The sequence below is a fragment of the Didymosphaeria variabile genome (assembly GCF_027946475.1).
Source record: "Didymosphaeria variabile strain IMI 356815 chromosome Unknown scaffold_1, whole genome shotgun sequence".
Lineage (NCBI taxonomy): Eukaryota > Fungi > Ascomycota > Dothideomycetes > Pleosporales > Didymosphaeriaceae > Didymosphaeria > Didymosphaeria variabile.
The window spans coordinates 2035361-2054956 of record NW_026611620.1 but is presented as its reverse complement, the minus strand read 5'-3'; the positions used below and the strand labels follow the sequence as shown (position 1 = coordinate 2054956).

At 53.0% G+C, this 19596-nt stretch overlaps 8 protein-coding genes across 8 annotated transcripts; 3 read left to right on the top strand and 5 right to left on the bottom strand.

Annotated features, from left to right (window-relative positions):
* Nucleotides 1–735: 735 nt before the first annotated feature.
* On the top strand, nt 736–1662 carry N0V89_000661 (uncharacterized protein; the record flags this gene model as incomplete). Its single annotated transcript, XM_056209482.1, has 1 exon — nt 736–1662. The coding sequence occupies one exon, from the start codon at nt 736–738 to the stop codon at nt 1660–1662; it is 927 nt and encodes a 308-aa protein (XP_056076304.1).
* Nucleotides 1663–2694: 1032 nt separating this feature from the next.
* On the bottom strand, nt 2695–3542 carry N0V89_000660 (uncharacterized protein; the record flags this gene model as incomplete). The annotated part of the gene is made up of 2 exons (XM_056209481.1): nt 2695–3346; nt 3535–3542. The coding sequence occupies 2 exons, from the start codon at nt 3540–3542 to the stop codon at nt 2695–2697; spliced, it is 660 nt and encodes a 219-aa protein (XP_056076303.1).
* Nucleotides 3543–4361: 819 nt separating this feature from the next.
* On the bottom strand, nt 4362–5027 carry CNB1 (Calcineurin subunit B; the record flags this gene model as incomplete). Its single annotated transcript, XM_056209480.1, has 3 exons — nt 4362–4484; nt 4553–4902; nt 4976–5027. 3 exons carry the CDS (start codon nt 5025–5027, stop codon nt 4362–4364), a joined length of 525 nt encoding a protein of 174 aa, XP_056076302.1.
* Nucleotides 5028–5275: 248 nt separating this feature from the next.
* Nucleotides 5276–5815, top strand: N0V89_000658 (uncharacterized protein; the record flags this gene model as incomplete). The annotated part of the gene is made up of 1 exon (XM_056209479.1): nt 5276–5815. One exon carries the CDS (start codon nt 5276–5278, stop codon nt 5813–5815), a length of 540 nt encoding a protein of 179 aa, XP_056076301.1.
* An 810-nt stretch (nt 5816–6625) lies between these two features.
* Nucleotides 6626–7626, bottom strand: N0V89_000657 (uncharacterized protein; the record flags this gene model as incomplete). Its single annotated transcript, XM_056209478.1, has 4 exons — nt 6626–6762; nt 6817–7204; nt 7271–7389; nt 7455–7626. The coding sequence occupies 4 exons, from the start codon at nt 7624–7626 to the stop codon at nt 6626–6628; spliced, it is 816 nt and encodes a 271-aa protein (XP_056076300.1).
* Nucleotides 7627–9349: 1723 nt separating this feature from the next.
* Nucleotides 9350–14117, bottom strand: N0V89_000656 (uncharacterized protein; the record flags this gene model as incomplete). The annotated part of the gene is made up of 7 exons (XM_056209477.1): nt 9350–10093; nt 10141–10773; nt 10826–11100; nt 11155–11921; nt 11972–12587; nt 12680–12985; nt 13034–14117. 7 exons carry the CDS (start codon nt 14115–14117, stop codon nt 9350–9352), a joined length of 4425 nt encoding a protein of 1474 aa, XP_056076299.1.
* Nucleotides 14118–15376: 1259 nt separating this feature from the next.
* On the bottom strand, nt 15377–17197 carry N0V89_000655 (uncharacterized protein; the record flags this gene model as incomplete). Its single annotated transcript, XM_056209476.1, has 1 exon — nt 15377–17197. One exon carries the CDS (start codon nt 17195–17197, stop codon nt 15377–15379), a length of 1821 nt encoding a protein of 606 aa, XP_056076298.1.
* An 885-nt stretch (nt 17198–18082) lies between these two features.
* Nucleotides 18083–19451, top strand: N0V89_000654 (uncharacterized protein; the record flags this gene model as incomplete). Its single annotated transcript, XM_056209475.1, has 2 exons — nt 18083–18086; nt 18184–19451. The coding sequence occupies 2 exons, from the start codon at nt 18083–18085 to the stop codon at nt 19449–19451; spliced, it is 1272 nt and encodes a 423-aa protein (XP_056076297.1).
* Nucleotides 19452–19596: the final 145 nt, after the last annotated feature.

The following is a 19596-nucleotide window of genomic DNA, read 5'->3' as shown; positions in this document are numbered from 1 at the left end:
GCTGTGGAGATCGTCTACCCAGATATGGACTAGCGATGGACATCGCACGTGACCCTACCGCGCGGCTAAAGACTGTGCTTCCGGCTCACCTGTCACTAACAACTCCAGCGGCCACTCTTGAGAACCCGTTTTTAGGGCACGTGCAGCTGCCGTATGTAACGCAGCCGCACAAGAGAAGGGGCCATCCGAGCAGGGTTAATTGGCAATACTACCATGAACATTGTGCTCTCGGAGGAATTCCAGTATTCCTCCTCAAGCACCTCGTCCAGACAGCGATTGGCGCTTGAAACATGCCGAGCGCAGACACTACCACTGTTCACAACGTGGTTCCCGCATCACCAACCTGGAAAAACATATTGCGCCACTCTGCATCTGCAAACCAAGCACGGCGCATGCGGGTCTACGCCGCTATGAAAGCCAAGGTGCCCTTGTTTGAAACATCTAACCGCTTCCTCGTAGCTCCCGCTCCCACAGACGGGAAAACGTTGTTGATGGACCCATCGACAATTTCGCTTCCTGTCAAACGGAGGCTTCTAGGATTCTTTAGGCCGCGACATTCATCGAAAGTACTTTTAGGATGTTTCGATGACAGAAGGGTGGAGAGAGCGTGAACTGAGGACGGAGTATATAATGTGCGTACCTGACTTCATGTAGGAGGCATCCATCTCTGGGTTGTACATTCTTTTCCCATTTCCTTTTCACACAACCTTTCCGTCATTCGTTCACTTCTACACCATGGTCAAGATTGACTCTGTTTTATTGGCCATTTCGGCCCTTGCGGGTGCATTGGCACACCCTACCATCAAGCACCTCGACGACATCAAGAAGATCAACAAGCGCATCTGCTCCATCGATGAAGGCAAACTATTCGACCGCGGCCTGCAGTCCCGTGCTGACATCCCCGCCGCAACCACCTGGGACCCTCCCTCCTCCATGACCACCGGCCTCGACCAGGTCTGGGCGCGCACCCTCCAGGAAAACCCCAATTGGTCTGACGACAAGAATTGGATCCTCGACCAGCTGGTCTCTAACAACGGCTCCATCAACTATTGCGTGCGTTGGAACACCGCAGCACACAAGAGCACTGCGTCTGACCGCACAAAAATTGAGGCCGGACTCCAGCGCAACCTGAAGAAGTGGTTTGACACGCTCATCGGCTTCGAGGGTTTCCCGCTCACCACGCTCGCCGTCAAGGTTGTCGGCTACGCGACCACGGACAAGTCCCTCATCGAGGGTGATGCCGGAGGCATCAACATCTACACCACCACCGATACCGATGGCGTCCCAGAGTGCGACCCCCTCTGCTACCGCGGTGCCCACCTCGACGGCGACCTTTCAGGCTGCCCCAACGGCGCTGAAGGTCGCTACGACATCTCTCTCTGGCTGGACAAGTCCCTCGAAGGCCAGAACGCCGGCTACGGATACAATTGGGGCCAGGAACTCGCCCCTGACTACGTCCTCGACAACTTGGACGAGGAGAACATTCAAATCATGCAACATGAGATGGGTCACGGCTTTGGACTACTCGATTTCTACGACTGGGTTCCTGAGGGCCAGACTAGCTTTGTTATGATGGCTGGTAGCGCGCTGGAGATCACCGAATTCGATGCCTGGATGCTCCGCGACTGGTGGAGGAAGCTCAAGGCTGTACGCAACTGGTAGACTACCACTCGGGCATGTAGTGACGGCCGATGAGAAAAGTGGTCTCGCATTTGGCGACGTGTGTGGTTGTTCGATTCTCTGTGTAGGCCTTCCGTATAAGGAATATTTAATGCTACCCGAGCACAGCGTGCCCGGAAACCAATCCAACTGCGCTCTGTTTGTGCCGTGTCATTTATCTATGGAAAGCCCCGTATATGGATCTGCTATAACTGCCAAGACTGTAGCAGCTTGACGAGAATCTTTGCACTATGGATATCCTCGAAGGCGAAGTCCTGAGAGACAAGGTCCAGAATGGAAAGGCCGTTTTGGTCCCGAGCCGATGGTGAAGCACCATGCTGTAATGAATGAGCCACGTTTTCAACTTCTTCAGCAAGGCGTATGCGATCACTGAGGTCTTCGCATATATGAACCTTGTCCATAGCGCAATTTTTAGTGAGTACTGTTAGTAATGCCGTGTTGAGAAGCGATTTCGATACGGAATTTGGTGCCGAAATGACTTATCAATGTGGATTGTCAGGAGGGTTGAGTGTAGAGAGCGTAATCGCACGAGCGATGAGGACGTTATTCAACGATGAACCGAATTCTGGAGACATTCACTCGAATCACTCGAATTCGGCTGCCAACCCATTTGGATACAAGCAGTGAGTGATTTCAGATTGCCCACTGCTAATGTGGTGCGGAAGCTGGTAATAAACCTAAGCAGTGACCTAGCTACCGTGTCAGACTAACGGCCGACTAGAACCTCTGGATGTTAGCATATTCGTCAGTTTGTAGTTCGATAGTATATCCTGGGGTAACTTAGACCGAGGAGCATCTTGGCTACAAAGAAATGCGCTCAATCATTTCGCTTGCCACTCCGCAACAATGACCCCGTTTGAAGGATCCTCCCTTTCCTGCTCGATGAAATACATCGTCCCAAGCCGCCACGCCCCTCTCCCTCCAATTAAGCAGCGACATCATTGTAGCATCCGTAGACCTGTCCGTCATTAGCCACCACAAGGACCGCCAGCTTCCTCTACAATGTTTCTTCACTTACCTCTCCTGCATCTCCTCCACCATGCCCAGCGTCCCCCGCTCCGCCAAGACATGCTCTTGCAGCACAATTCTTGCACCCTTCTTCATATCCTTCACAACATTCTCAATAACACGGACGAAGTACTTATCTGGCCAGTCGTGCAGCACGTACCGCAAGAGATCAACGTCTAGGTCTTGTAAGGGTTGGGGAGTGAACATGTCATGCGCTTCCAGCCTCAGCCTGTCTTTCAATGCTTCTGGAAGATTTCCCTGCGCGCCGTTGATTACCTCGGCGATGTCCTGGACCGCGGAGGTCACGGTGGGGAAGCGTTTAGCAAGATGGAGAGAGGCGTGTACTTGAGCGCCGCCAACGTCGACAACGGTAGCGCCGGGGGGTAGGGCGGGCCAATCGAAGTGTTCTGCGAGTGCATCGAGGCTGGTTTCTGAAGTCGAGGACATGGCGCCTGCGAAGCAGCGGGCGCGGTCTGGGTCTTGTCCGAGGTCTTCGAACGTGTTGAGTTTTGTATTATTGGCGAGGGAGTAGCCTGGGATATTGGGCTCTGAGCTTCGGAGGGCTATAGCATCTGGAGTCTGTGATCGGATTGTCAGGAACTTTTGGGAGGGGAGAAAGGGGAGGGGACAGGTACTCGCACGTGGGCCGGCCAGCGTTCTGCAAAGGTCAAGCCCATCAGGTCTCCTACGATGTCGTTGTCGACTAGCAAGCGTGATGCTGCAGTATGTGCAACTAAGCCCTCTTCTGGCTCTGCGAGAACACGATGATGATGGCGGTATAGCGAATGATGCGTTTCAAGTCGTGCTCAAGAAGTCCGCATTTCTCTCCGAGATGGTTCCACCTACAGGAACATGGCGTGGAATGTCGAACCGGTAGATTGAGGCCAGGGGAGCGAAGTTTGACTGTACGTCAGTCGGTGGTTGGGACTAAGGCGTCGGAAAGCCGGCGATGAACCAACCTCTGGTAAAATTAGTTCGAGAGGCCCTTCTAGGAGCTGACGAAGCTCTATTGTGGCCTCTATAACACTAGTCCTAGCCCTAGCTACGTCCCGATTAGCCTGTGGGAATGGCTCGGTCGGAGCTCCAATTGCAAACGATGGTTAAGGAAGGTCGTCCTGGATCAGATGCTTGTCGAGCATCTGCGTTTCAGAGGCGATCAGCTGGGCTAGCTGAGCAATGCGTGAGGTGGACATGATGGTGATTGTGTTGCACAAACAGAAGTTTTATGGACTCATGGTTTGGCTGCAGAGTACAAGTGCAAGGAAGACATCACACTCCGACGACGACCGCCTCCCTATCGTCATGTTCCCATACCACACACTCACGTGCACTTGCTTCACCGATGGATCTGTACTCCTATACAACGCGTACGACATGCTGGCACCGTGGCAGTCAAGTTCAAGTTCTACTATTGTATCCGGTGGCTTTAGGCCTCTGGAAGCTGCGAAGCGCCTGGTTCATAGCAGCACTACACGTAAGTCTGGAAGACAGTGTATTCGAAATCAGACGGGAGGCGAGGTGCAATTGCGTGTAGTGAGAATCCTGATCCTGTATTGTGGATACCATGTACTTGAGCCCACCCAGCCGTAGTACCCATATAACCCCAGACTCCTCGCCAAAGATCAGAAACCAAGGAATGCCGTGCCGTATCGTGATCAAGCCATATGATACAATCAAAACTGGTCCAGGGTCATGCTCATGGTAACATCGGTGCTCTCGACCATCTTGGTGAACTCCTCGAAGCTGATCTTGCCGTCGCGGTCCAGGTCGGCCTCCATGATGGTCTTGTCGACGATCTGCAACCGGTTAGTATATTCCTCTGCGCCAACAACTTCCACTTTATATCCAGGTTGAAGATGCGTACCTGCTGCAGCTGCTGGTCCTTCAAATTGCTGCCCACCATCATCTTCAGCACGATGAAAAGCTCGCCATTGCTTATGTATCCATCACGGTCGATGTCGTAGACACGGAACGCAAACCGCAGCTTCTCCTCCTTGTTCCCTTTGCTGCTGAACGCCGACAGACCGGACACAAACTCCTGAAAGTCGACGTCGCCGCCGCCGTCCTCGTCGAAGATGGCAATCATGCGTGTTGCGAGCGGGTTCGAGGATATCTGTGGTAGAGCGAGGAATTCGTCGCGGTCAACAGTACCGGAGTTGTCCTTGTCCAGCTTCATGAAGCGCTTGCGTAGGCGGTCCACCTCCTCGCGGTCGACTATAAGACGTATTAGCGGATGCCTCAGTTTTCAGCCCCGCGCGTGCGCACGAATTGCGGGGAGAAGGCGTACAATTCGACCCGGAGGCGATGTTGTCCAATATCGCCGACGGCTGGTTCCCCATTTTGGCGGCGTGTAGGTGAGGGGGTCAGGGTGCGGGTGCGCTGTGTGGGTGGCGGCGTATGTTCGTGGGGTCGGTTGAGCTGAGCTGGTCTCGCCCCGCCGTCAGGGTCGCCCTTCATTCTCCTGCCGCCGCCGCTAGCCTCTCCGCATCTGTTGCTTAGTCACCCTAAACCTTCACTGCAATCGACATCATCGCACTGCTTGCCCACGGTTACCTGCATCACGGGCGTGCCAATCGACGAGCCCGCCATGGACAACGCCGCGACTTCTGAGATTGCCTCGCTGATCCAAAACGCACACATCAAGCGCAGTCCCTCGCCGCGACACGACCTCAACCCATCAACAACCGCATCCGAGAAACAGCCCGTCCACCTGGATGCACACCCGGACCCCGATGCCTCCGACGTAGACGAGGATGAGGTTCCTCTCAGTGTCTTACGACCTGTTCCCCGGCGGCACGCGATGCCGCCGCTCCCCGACCTGCGCTTGGAGCAAACCTACCTAAAGAGCATCGAGCACGCAGAGTCATGGCAGGCTGTGGCGTGGATCACCTTCAAGGACCACGTTCTTCTGTGTTTTGCTCAGGGGCTACTCTGGACGCTTGTACTGAGTGGCTGGAGGCATGTAAATCGGTCGTCCAAGTTCAGCGGGCGAGGTGTCGGTGCCCGGTTACGGAGGTGGTGGTGGGACGTGAACAACTGGAAGATACCCGAGGAAGGCTCGAAGATGAAGAACGACAAGCTGGCAAAGAACGTTTCGGAGGTGAGTGCTGCCTTTGTGAATGTCTGATGCCCATGCGATGGTGTCGTTTTGCGGAAGATGCTGATGCCTGTTGCAGTACTACAAGAGCGAGTTTTCAGGCTCTGTGATGGATTAGTTCGGGACACATTGTTGGAACCCAAGGCAGCGCTACACATGTAAAAAAAAAATCGGCGTTATGATCGCACTCCCGTCCGCCTCCTCTCTGGACGCCCAGTAATGAGTGCTCCAGCCTCTGGTTAGGCACACCAAGGCGAGAAATAGGTTTCTATTGGCAGATGTTCTTGCATGAACCCTAATCACTCTGTATTCCCATGTTGCGGGTAAAGCTCTGTGACGTTACTTCCTTTGGACTGCTTGTCTGCTGCAGCATCTCCTCCAGCTGCGCACAGTGGCCGACAGTATAAATCGGACCTTTTAGAGGCAGCCCCTCTCCCTTTTACGTCAATAACGCTCATGCAGTTTCAATGCACAACTCTGCAGACCCATCATAGAGTGAGTTACTCTAGGATCTTGCATGCTACTGTCAATCGGTCTTCGCTGACAAGACACAGACGACTTATGGCGAACATCTAGTCTAGCTTTACAGATTCTATCTCTTCTGGTCGCGCATTGCAGTCGCGGTCGCACGGTTCCCGAATGGATCTGACAGCTGTGAGCTTTGGAGAGGAGTCATACTATTCGCCTTGTCTAATTTACCTGCCACCGCGACCATACTCTAACAGTGCCTTGTTCGTGTAAGAGGCATGCCTTGTTTGGCATGCTTCAAAATCCAATCAGAGTATCAACTTGCAAGGCAGCAGTGCCACTCTCGAAGTACATGGTTCATTGATACATTACTCATTGCCACCATTCCGGGAAGAACGGCTCAAGTGCAACCGGTATCTTGTGGGGCACAAGCTCCGGATACTCCCTCGCTACAACCTTTCTCATCTCATCGTACAGCACCTTATATCCTTCGCCGCTAAGATGCAAACCTATCATCCCGTTAGCCCTCACCACTCACACCCACTTCCCAACACGTCACTCACCATCGTACAGAAGCCGACTCAACGCACTTTTCTTCACCCCCCTATCCCCAGGTAATTTCTCTCCGCCATCCCAACCTATCGCCCTCATACACTCCCCCCACAAATCGACCACCGGCGTGTCACTCTCCAACCCTACCTCCAGCACCGCCCTTGCATACGCCTGCGCAATCACCGCTTTGCGCGCAGACCTGCCCGGCTCGTCCCAATTGTCGAATTGCCACTCGTCAATCGGTGGTGGCGTGATCAACAAAACCTTGATGTCAGGATGCGCAATGATGGAAGGATGAGAGAGGAGTTTGTGGTAGTTGAGCTTGTACTGTTCGAGGGGGACGTGTTGGCCGGTGGTGTTGGGGAGGGAGGCATCGTTTGCGCCGAAGAAGAGGGTCTTCTCATTTCACCATGGTTAGATCGCGATACATAATGTAGGGAAGGTCCATTCCGGAGAGAGACGTACAACGAGTCTCACACACGCCTCCTGCGGCGGAGGAAAAAACCTAGGTAGGACTGAGAGGGCGTTGGCAGTGTTGTAGCCGCTGAAACCGCGGTTGACGATGTCGATGCGTCGCACGTAATCTTTCCGCACATGTTAGAGCCAACCATTGGTTTGGGGGAAGTGGGAGGGTAGGAAAATGTGCCACCATAGCGGAGCGCAGACATGCAGCTGAAGCCTAGCTCTGGGTTTCCGTCAATCTGTGTTATGGAGTCGCCGAAGAAGATGAATTGGTCCCATATAGCTCTTTTGGGGACGCCGTCGTTCGGGTGCGCATCTGTTGTCGCGCGTGAGAGTATCTGGGGAGTTGTCTTGGTCATGTTGCGATAACGTCAAGTTGGGCGGTAGATGGGAGACGCATAGGTGTATGTGTTGTAATGTGGGGTAACTGACTAGGGAAGGGGGCAGGAGGAACCGAACGCTTCGTTGAAACAATGTCTCTGGTGATGACGGACCCCCCAGAAAGGATGAAGTTCAGAAAACGATTCGGTTGTCTGTATATGTGCCTCGCTTTATTACCAATCTGTAAGGTCGAGGTGTCTTCCACGTGAGCGTTACGCGCAAAACAAGTCGCTCGCGTCAGGAAAAACGTTGACTATGTCCCTGACCAGAGCTTTCATAATGTGGTACCTGTCGGTCTACCCTGGTATAACTCAGCTAATGATGCAAGCCCAAGACGTTGACCATATATCGTATGACCAACATTCGTGGTCTAGAAATCCCAGCTACCGATGCTGTGCGCTTCGCCATCCCAAGCCTTATCTTCATCCTGCCCATGGAAAATGCGTTAGTTGTACGTGCGAGCAGCCTCTTCGTGATTTCATGCTATTCATGTCTTCCAGTTGCACGTCAAATGCCGGAAAGATGGTGCGAAGATACCTCGCATATACCTTCCGAACGCGGAACCGCGGTTCGCCTAAGGCGGATGGGATCCGGCGTCAGTTGTCTCATCATATCTGTAAGCTACCAGTTTATCATGGATCACTTCAATGAGCCAAATCTGCCAACGCGCTACAAAGGGATATCCCACTCATTTTTGCCGCCCCTTTTTACTATGGAAACTTATCAAGGGCACGAAGTTCATGAATCTGGCGGACATACCAATTCGCGAGGCTTTGCATGAAGTTGCGAAACACCCAGAACCACTGGAGTCCAAGAAGACGGGCTGGAAACGTGTTGCTGGTTCTATATGGGATTAAACCGGAGTGATCTGGGTGTTGGCCCACGCCTGCATTTTGGTGGCGATACTAGCGAGACGTGTTTTCGTATAGTCCTTCGATCCTTTTCCGAGGTCCACACCCGAAGAGACTACGCTTGCCGCGGCTGCATTGACGGGCGGGACCGCCTTGTCGAACATCAGCTGTGCGTTGGCGAGCTCTTTTCGAAATACTGTATCAGTGACTCGGCGCATGTTCTTCGTCACATATGTGTTCTCCATATAACCGAACATACCGAAGGTCTGTGAGTACAATCGGGTGGATGTGCTGAAAAGATAAATAGTGCCGTCATACTATCCTGAGTGCAGTCATACTTTTCTTCCGAGGCAGCTTTCCATTCAAACTCCTAGTTACGAGTGATTTCAAACTGTTGACTGACATTTGCGCTTTTCCGCTCCAAATGCGAGCCTTTCGTGAATTAATCTCATAGTCAACAAGGAAGAATCTCTTTCAACTGGGTGTTCGAGCCGAAAGCTTGGAAGAAGACGTGAAATCGTCGCGTAGCTCTGTCACTCCGTAGCAGTGCCATAGACTCAGATTACAATTACTACAGTTTCTCCTCAACCCCTATTCAAGCCAAACCAATCTATCAACCCCCCTACAGTGCGCTAACCAAGGAAATCTATAGCATGCCCTACATATTCTGCTAGATAACAAAATGTTACAATCATGAAATTTTGCTTGCCCTCAGAATGCAAAAAGGGAACAGATGACCTTCAAAGTCGCCATACCTCACGTCCCCCGATTCGGCGGTGCAGCACCCTCTTGCGCCGGCCGTTCCGCAACCTTCTCCGCATGCTTCTGCGGTTTACTTTTCGTGCCCTTCTTACTTCCCTTCCCCCCACTTTGCGACGCGGAACGCCCAGTATGTCAGCACCGCAATGAAAATGTTAAACAGTACAAAAGCCCAAATGATACCAAAGTTTCGCCATCTCTCGCTGTAGAAGATATTCGAGCCAGCCAGGAACTGGTCGCCGTTGCGCAGAGGACAGTACCTGCAGTCGCTGGTGGCATCCGGATTCTGAAGCAGACCAGGAGCTGTCTGGAGGTAGTCGGCAAGGTAGGCTTGGCAGGTTTGGCCGGAGGGTGGATTGAAGCGCGAGGTTTCGGTCGAAGTGCAGACGACCTCGCGGCCGTGCAGGAGGGTCGAACACATCCCGCCTATCCAGTATGTGAAGGGCGAGACTCGGTACATGAAGATCCAGAAGCGAGGGAGTGCGGACGGAGGCTGGAGAACACCGTTAAACAGGATGCTCATGAACGTGAGCAGTGTGACAATTCCGGAGGCGGTCTGCGCATCAGGAAGTGCCGCTATGGTCATCTGGGCGAAGGAGCTGGCGTAGATGAGTAGCTGCATGCTGAATAGTAGCACGAGACCTTGTCGCTGGCCGCTTTGGTTGGCACCCACGACTGGATAGTAGAAACAGGCCCAGATTAAGATACCGGTCATGATCTGGTAGGGAAGTTCCACAATGACGTTGGCGATCATGAAAGCCTTCCAGGAGTACGCTTTGCTTGGGCGTTCGCGGACTTCGTACAACTCTCGTTGAGTAATAAAAAGCGGTTGAATCTACGAGCGTTAGTATGCATATTGAGAGGATGCGGCCGGAAGCTTACCTGTTGTACGAGCGTGGTAAAAATGGTTGTGAGCATGAAGGCAGAGAACAGGACAATCTGCATGCCAGCCTGAGAGGAATTGGCCTTGTAGAAACTGAAACCAATAAACAGTCCAGCGGCAATACCGAGGCCGAACTTGGCGAAAACGTAACTAGGCATGCGCCAATATTGTTGGAAGACACGGTAAGTGACTTCGCTCACTTGTTGTCCGAACGGCATAGCAAACTCGGATTTGGCGGTAGGATCATCGGAGCCGGCAACTTCTTCGTGCTTCTTGTCCTCATGGATGCGTTCAATGTCTTGTTCAACAATCTGTCGCATGTCGCTGCGCTTCCATACGTCATGCCAGTCTTCGCCTTGGTCATTCTTCCCAGCGTTGACAACCTCGAGCATGTACTCAGCCGGGTTCTCCTCGTCTCCGCACTTGCGGGCACCGTTGTTCTCATAGTAGTCCAGCAGCTTGCGGGAGTTCTCGCCAATTTCGCCAAAGTAGACCGTTTTGCCGCCGCGAGCCAGGAACAACAGGCGATCGAACTCTTGGAACAAAATGGCGGAAGGCTGATGGATGGTGCAAAGGACGGCTTGACCGGCATCGGCGAGCTTTCGGAGGAAAGCGCAAATTGCCCATGAACTCTATAACGAAATCAGTCCCTAGGCTGCATTGTATTGCTCCAGAGTAACTCACCTGACTGTCAAGACCACTGGTGGGTTCATCGAGGAAGAGAAGGAGCTTAGGCTTAGCTGCCAGCTCTACTCCAATGGTAAGTAGCTTACGCTGCTCGACGTTCAAACCTTGGCCCGGTACACCGACAACTGCGTTGGCGAAGTCCTCCATGTTGAGCATCTTGATAACCTCTTCCACGTAGTCGTATTTTTCCTGCTTGCTCACAGTCTTTGGTTGACGGAGCATAGCGCTAAACCGAAGACTCTCGCGGACCGTGGCGGTTTCCAGGTGAAGGTCTGGATAGTGTTAGGGTAAGACTTAATCATGTTATCCCATAAAAGACGACTAACCTTGCTGTTGAACGTAACCGGTCGAACGCTGGAAGCTTGCGTCCAATGGCTTTCCATTGACAAACATGTCTCCGGTAACCACTCCCATGGTAGTTCGTTGCGCGAGCACATCGAGCAGAGTCGTCTTTCCGGCACCACTGACACCCATTAGTGCAGTGAGCGTGCCTGGCCTTACATAACCAGAAACATGGTCGAGCAGCCTACGCTCTCCACCCTTGATCTGGATATCGTAGGTCACGTCGCGCCAAGTAAAGATGTCCTTCTGGGGCTCGACGGCGTTAACGTCCGATTCAGGGGCGGTTGCGTTCACATTCCCGGAGGTTCCCTTCTCTACATCGGTCTGTGAATCCTTACCGCCGTTCTGCATATATGCGGGAACATGGCCTCGTTGGAACACAAGGACTTCCGCGCTGCTCGATGTGGCGGAATTCAATTCAACCGCTGCGAAGTAGATGAACATGAAGAAGAACAGGAAACCGAGGAGAATGCCGAAATTTCGCCACACATGGGAATAATAGTACTCGTAGTTTGTCGCGATGAATGCATCACCACTAACCGTATTCTGACCCGCCACAGCTCCCACCGCGTTACAAACCCATGAGTTGCCCTGTAGAGGAAAGTACGATGGGACGTAGTCTGCACATATAAACTGTCGTCCGTGGAATTCGTTGGCAACCAAGATTTCGAATGCATAGAAAATCGGATTGATCCATCTTATCCAGCTGAACCATGGATGCATCGATGGGACTGTGATAACGAAACCAGTACTAGGAGAAAGTCAGTCGGAGCGCGATAGATCTAATAGTGGTTAACTTACTAGACCACAAGTGCGAGAACCAAGACTCCCGCAAGAGCCATGGCTTGCGAAACAGTTTTGGTGCAGGCTGCTAACGTTCGGAAGACGGCGGACATGACAAAAGTCGATATATACGTGATGAGAAAGTACAGGAAGAACTGTGCAGGTTCTCTTCGTAGTCCAGCCATGAAGTAGAGGATGATGTTAAAGAAGACAGCCTGGACGAACTTTACGGGTATATCAGCCACGATACCGGCCATGGCCTCCGCAAAAGGATGGTAAAAGGCGTAACTAGCATGTTTTTCGACAATCGGCCTCTGCGCGTAGAGGCTGTTGATCTCGGCAATAGCAGTGAGAGCGTTGAACAGAATAGCGAGGAATAGAACCGAGCCTTTCGAAAAGAAGTTGGCCGAAGAGTCTTCAGCACCAAAGAAGATAGAACCGACGATGAGAGCCATGACGACATTGAGACCTGCCTGGGTAGCGGTGGCCGAGATGTCACCCCAGATGCGCTGATAAGCGCGGACAGTGCAGAGCTTGACCTGCATGGGGATGCTGATCAGGATCGGCGACTTAGGCCGGACGCGCTTCGCTTGCTGGAGATTCTTCTGCTCGCGTAACCGTACCGCGCTCTGACCTTGGTGATCAATGGGGTACTCTTGCTCATGCTGATCGATTTCGGCAAGGAGCTCCTTGTACTCGGGCGATTCCCGCCAGATCCGTTCGAACTCGTCGGGCGTGCGAGAGGAACCTTGTTCTCCATGCCCTCTCTTGCCTTGCGCTCTTGCGGGTTGGTCACGGAGGTGAGGAAGTCTCCAGTAGTTTGTCGTGGTGGGCAGTACCAGCCCTGGCGTTCGAAGAACGCTTTGGCGGCATCGGCAGGGCCGAAGTAAATCTGACGGCCCTCATAAAGCACAGTTGCTTTGTCGAAAATGTCGTAGATGCTCTGGCTGGCTTGGTAGATAGCCACAGCAGCGGCACTGTCACCGAAATCCGAAGCGAGTCGCAGTGTGTTAACGAACTTGAAAGCGGTGGCTGATATGTGTTACTTCATGGTCCACAGGATTTGAAAGCCTTACTCACCAGAATCTAGACCCCTGGTACTGTTATCCCATGCGGCAAACGGCGAACCAGCGAGCATCATCTCTGCGATACTGACGCGTTTGCGTTCACCACCAGAAACACCCCGAATGAAATCGTTGCCAACTTTGGTGTTATATGTGTGGCTAAGCCCGACAACGGCCATGACGACACGTGCAATGAACTGAACAAATTCCTTGCGGGACATTCCCATGGGACGCAGAGTTGGTGTCCGTGTAGCAGCCGCAAATTCAAGTGTCTGGCCAACTGTGAGATGGGGAAAGTGCTTGTCAACCTCCTGATTGTAAGCCACTTCTCCCTTGAACTCCTTGATCATGTCCTTCTGGGGTATGCCGTTGTAGTGAACAACGGACTTGTCGTCCATCTCAAGCCCATGCAACTCGCCGCACATGGTCTTGAGGAGCGTACTGCATCCCGAGCCAGGTCGGCCGAGCACAATAAGCAGCTCGCCACTCTTGACGATGCCATCGAAATTGCGCAGGATGTGCTTGTGCTGCTTCTTTCCTCCTTTGAACATGTCTTGCACCATGAAGCTGTTGCCGACTGTCTTTTGCAATTGCAGTGCTTCGCCCTTGCCGTATACATTCAGGTTCTTGTATGCGATGCCGACTTGCATCATGGAGTGTCCGACATCCTCGAGCTGATTCCTGAACATCTTCAGGAATTTGGGTAGCTGAAATGCATCGTTTCCGGGGTCGACTGAGGGATCGCCGGGATTGGCCATGGTCGACTGCTTCCGCGAAAGTGTAGTGTAGAGCTCGCGTAGCTCACTACGGTTTTCATCGTTGATTGTGCCTTGGGTTTTCCGCCTTGTCAACGTAGGTGTTGTGAGGTCTGAGTCTGAAGGGCCATCTTGTTGATCTCCTGCGGTCTTCACTGGGGCGAATCGACCGGAGACGGAAGATTCGCTTGACGTCCGCGACGTCGCTGGAGACGCCTGGTTCTCTCCTGCGGCCGCATATTGTTGTGTCCCGGTATAATTTGAAGTGTGGCCATCAGGGGCGTATGTCTCGCGTCCTGAGGCCGTGCGGATGATGCCGCCCTCGTTGGGATGCGAGCTATCCATGGTGAACAGAGGGCAAGCGATTGCGGTTGCGCCAAGGGGATTGGCACAGCATTGGGGAAATGTTGTTTTGTTATGTACCTATTGCATTATGCTGTCATCAGAGCCACTACCGCTTTAGTGTATAAGCTCGGCCAAGGAGCGGACGAGCAGTGAGAAACGACATCCACCCGGAAACGGAAGCGCAGGGGCACCGGTGGCAATGAGGCTAAGGCTGACTGATGTTCCCCCGACCGTCCGAGAGAATGAAGGTCCGGAGACTTGGTGTGGGCTATCCGGGGACGATGCATGTTGTGCGCAGCCTCAAACGGCGACGTAAGCGCGCAGAATGTATGACTTGGAGGCAAGTTCTCACGGCTGCTGTCCATGTATGCGCCGGCCTCGAAACATTCACAGCGCATTTGGCCAATGATGCTTGCAATGCGACGTCGAGTCTGGCATTGTTGATGGTCGTGTTGCTGCAGGATGGCGGGCTTAGCGCCGTCGATCAATCTCACAAGGCGGTCTGCCATAACGTTTCGGTGCACATTGCGCTCAACACAAACTCGCAGAGGCCCCACTCGGTGCCCTTGGCGTCACCTCCGTGCGGCTGCATCTGCATTCGTCCTTGGGTCCCCGAGAGCCCGAAAGCCCCGTTGGCCGTACCGTCGTCGCGGCTGCTGCGTCATCCCGCCGTGCATGGACGAAAGTCGGCCTGCACATGTCGACGCGTCGAAACTCCAGGATGCTCTTCCGTCCCACCGCATGGGTCCAACTGTGAAGCTTCAGCGCGGACCTGGCGACACTTCACAGCATGCTGTAGATCGTTCGTGGGTCGTCCGGCTGACCTACTGCAACGTTGCTCTGGGATGCGGCCCAGCAGTCTGCAGAAGGCGTGACAGAAGAAGCGACATACTCCCCTACAATAAACATTTGAAGTCTTGTGTGACATTCTTTGTCATTCTTGGCGAGGCTTGGCTACGTGACACATCGCTTGGCCAGCTTTGTTCAGCTTCATTGCAACACTCTGCAAGTAGTTGGTGACCACCTAGAGCAGCGGCTGTCGCGAGGAGAATGGCGTCGACCAGTTTGGGATCATCTGTGTAGACTGTTGTGCAGCCATCTGTGTAGATTGCAGCAAGAAGTTTGCGTGACGCAGGCCCCGGCGCGAGGTACGAAAAGGACACTCGACGGTCAACTCTGTCATAGATTGTGGACTTTTCCAAGGTTGCATCTATTTCGCCAAGTACCTAATGAGCTCGTTGAAATATATCCATTTCAAGCTATCCGCGCTCCGGTCCGCTCCAGGTTCCATTGCCAAACAACGTTCCAGACGCCGTGTAGTCCAACGCTCGACCTTCTCTGACATATCCAAAGCGGAAGTACTCATTCAGCTGCTCCTCCACTGGTCGCTGCCATTCGAAGCTCGCGGCACCGTCAGCATCATCACTGTAGAACCTACGAGCCTTCTCCACATCGTTGACAAGGACGCTGACTCCATCGACTGCGGTCGGCGGCGTTTCCCATCGGAAAGTAGTCATCAAACCTTGGGCTGTGCTAGATACGATTGGCTCTAGCAATTTGGGCAGCGCGGAATCGAACTTGCCATCCCCTCGGAGATCAGCGGTCGTCTGAAGGACAGAGTCAAAGTCCCAGCGTGCGATGCCGTTGACAAAGAGGCCAAGCAGTATCCCTTGGTACACCAACGATGGCCGTGTTTGTAGGCTCGTGCCAGGTAGAAGCAGCAGACCGATGATATAATGATGTATGCGTAGTGAGACCCCGGGTATGACCAGGCACACGAGAATGCCAGATATGAACAGTCCGTACAAGGCCAAGTATCGCAGCAGGCGTCCCTCAAGCCAGAAGTAATAGATTTGACCTGCGATGATCGCGACTAACACCACGAGAATCGCGGCTAAAGCAACTTTGGCTCCTGCTTGTTGCTCGAGATCGTGGGCGGTAAGGCGTTGGATCGGGATCCAGTCGAAGGTGTAGTTGGACAAGGCACCAAGAAAGAAGCCCCCAAGCCACAACACTGTCTTCTCTACGTGTGCAGTCAGGCCGTGCAGCGTACGTCTGACGGTGGTGCGGTAGATAATAACAGCACAAAACAATGCAGGGAGCAAGCGTTTGGCGAACATGGAGATGTGGTCAGGAAGAACGGTGGTGTTGTGATATGAAGCTGAAGGAGGGTCAGAACCGAAGGCTACGTGCGCGAAGATGATGATGAAGATTGGGAAGAAGATGGCGGGTGCCGCTGTAAAGATCGAGAGCAACGCGGTGACGGAAACATCCAAGTATAACAACGCGTTCCGTGGATCGGAGGGGCATTTCGTGTCTGGGTCGGATGTAACAGCGAAGGCCATGGGGAAGTACGAATCGAACGGTATAGACTCAATGCCGTGGCTTTCCCGGCTAGTGTAGTTGTCATGGCGGCCCAGAAGAGTGACTCGCCCACATCCACCGTTGTCACCGACGACGCCAGCATGAATAGCTGAAGCACAGATGAAGGAGTCGCCGCGGTATGGATTATTGCCAACTACCAGCGAACGGTAGTTCACGTCCAAAGGCCCAACGGCGCGAGGGTTCAAGACTTTGACGCTAGCACATTTGGCTGGACACTTGAAGGGGAAGGAGGTGTTGCTGAAGGGATGACAGTCAATGCCACCTATGCCGCACTCGTTCTTGGGTCTCCACAGCGTGTCGACGCAGTCTAGGTTGGTGACTGCTCGACCCGAATTATCTGCAATGGGAAGTTGTGCGCTCAAAGACATGATGAAAGCGATCAGCCATAGGATAAGGACTCCACCCAGGAGGGAGACCTGCTGTCTCCGTTCAGGGAAGCATCGGTCTAACCAAGCTGGTAGAAATTCCTGAGCTTTAGTGAAGAAAGGGCTGATAATTTGGATATCCAGTGGATCAGGTCCCTTCAGCCGACCCAAAACGCCGGATGCGCGTGGTCGCTTGAAGCCAGCCTCGGCAGAGTCATTGTCTTCAAAGTCCAACTCTTCCCTCTGCAGTAGCTGAGCTTCCTCGTCCGCATCGAACTCCGCCCTGTCATCGTGTTCCGCCGAACCGGTACCTTGTGCGACAAGAACCATCTATGTCTATATCATCGAATTCCAAAAGAATGTGGATCTCAAACAAATTCAAAATGCAATCGTGGGTTGTCGAGGATTCGATAGGGCACCGGAAAGTGAAAGCTGACAGGGATTGGGGCCCGAGCGTTCCTGCCGTTTCTACTCGTAGGGCCGGCTGATCGGCGTCCTTGACAACCGCAAACAGACTCCAAGAAACCAAAATCTAGCTTGCTCCAACATTATAGCCCCCTTATGCAACAAGCGTTCCTTGGATTCTGCATATAAGAAATTCGGTGAGGTCCATAGATGCGAATATTGTCATGATGATTTCCCTCATGTTTTCTCGTCTGATAAAACAATTTTGTTTGACCGTACTCCCCTTCACCATCCTAGGTGTAGCTACTAAACTCTGTTTCATCGCGACCTCCATATCAGTGCACTTGCATGTCATTGTACCAGGCTTTTCTTCTTCTCATCATGAGTCCTCACAAGTGCCTCTTCAGTAAACCATCGCATTGTCCAGCCTCAGGACTGCAAGTCTAAAGCTGTACAGAATATTCCCTCCGCATCTTGTGACAGTACAGACAAACACCAGTACATGTATATCAGCAAGAAGTATCACTCGCCAGAAGATGGGTGGTACCAGGCTTCTACGCGCGGTTTCCGGCTCACAGCTCGAATTCCCTAAGCTCACAAGCTTTTTCACTTCACCGGTGATTCAGTAAAGCGCACAGATCCATTTCATATGATCAACTTTCTCGCTACGCAGCGCCTATGACCTCTAGAACTTCTCTCCACGGCAGATCTCGCCGCACACCTGCGCCCACGCCCTTGCCGATATCTTCGTCGACACCCTCGGCACCCTCGTCAACAATCTCCACTGCCATCACCACAACCGACTTGATCATGAGTAAGTATTCCCCCCTTCCTCTCCCTTCGCTCTGCCCGTTTCTCCAGTTTCCCTTTTACTAGCATGCGACCGTGATTGCCTGTACTGAAAAGATAAGGTGAGCGAAAACGTCGATCGCTGTCTCGCGCCGCTGAGACGTACGATCTTGTACCCCCACCCGCCGAGTTCCGCATAGTCCAGAACACGCACAAGACGGCGACCAGCAGAGAATGGCTTTGTCTGCCGCGCCACATGGACACCGCCCTGGCAGCAGATCCCGAGGCGGCGCATCCTCATGACGACGGACGACCCGCATCTAAGGAGCAAGAGGAACCCACGGTTGTCCTGCCTACTGATGACCATTTCGACGAGAACTCCAGCGTAGCTGAATTCAACCGCGGTCCCGAAACTGGTCCCTTCACTGGGAACATACTCCAAGAAGCTCTCGCGAAGCTTGTGGTGGTCAAGATGCATGCCCGGATCGACACTCTAACGAACGAGTCTGAAATCCTGAAGATACTGCATGACCTTGACCGCAGTGAGGCGTTCGTCGGCGCATGGGTAGTTCATGAGGTGATATCCTGGACACCGATATCGAGTTGGGTTGCCCTGCGCCCGATCTTTGGAAAAACCCTCGACGCCTTTGGACAGGCTTGCCTTGACACGAACCGGATGCCTACCTACTTCGTGTGGCATATCTTTTTAAGCATGATGTCGGCTTTGGAGTTCGTGCATGGAGCTGAGATTTCCCATGGTGCTGTGAGCGGCGCGAATTTCATGCTCCAGTGCTCATCGCCAGGCGGGCAGAGCTACCACGATTGGCCCGATGTTGTACTAACTGGATTCCATGCCGCGGACCTAGACATCTTTGACAATGGAAAGAGTGAGGACGTGGAGAAGATGGCGAAGATCATGTACAACGATGTGATCACACGGTGGAGCGACGCCGGTCTGCTGATGCATTTCATTGTCATCGGTACACAGCGGTCTGACTCTCTCATGAAGCTCGCTGCCGCGCTCAAAGCTCTAACCGAAGCGCCTGCAGAAGGAAAATCACTCAGTCTTGGTGATCTGCAACAGTGGAGGAACATCGCGGTCGCTGAGAGGGCGAAGGGCGGGTGCTGTCCGCTTTGGATCAAGAGTGCCGCGTATGATCCCTTGATCACAGAGGAGCTCGAGGAAGCTACGAGACCGCCATTGGTGTTGACATTTGGGCCGAACTCCGAGAAGTTCAAGCGGTGGGATAGAGCGAGGAGAACGCCTGTGGCATTGCGCAAAAGGCAAACGAGGCACCGTGGCACCGAGAAGCACGGGCTTTTGGTGATCAAGTTCGAGTTGCGGAGGGATAAGTTCGCGAACTTAGTCAATAGCGTTCGAAGGAAATAAAGATCGCGCGTGAAAAGCGTGAGGAAGGGATTGGTCGTTGAAGCAGCGTCATAGTTGACCTTGCTAACGTCGATTAGACTGTGGACAAGGCCCTAGACTGTAATACTGACATTAAATACCATTATGTGCATTTCAACGTGAGCGC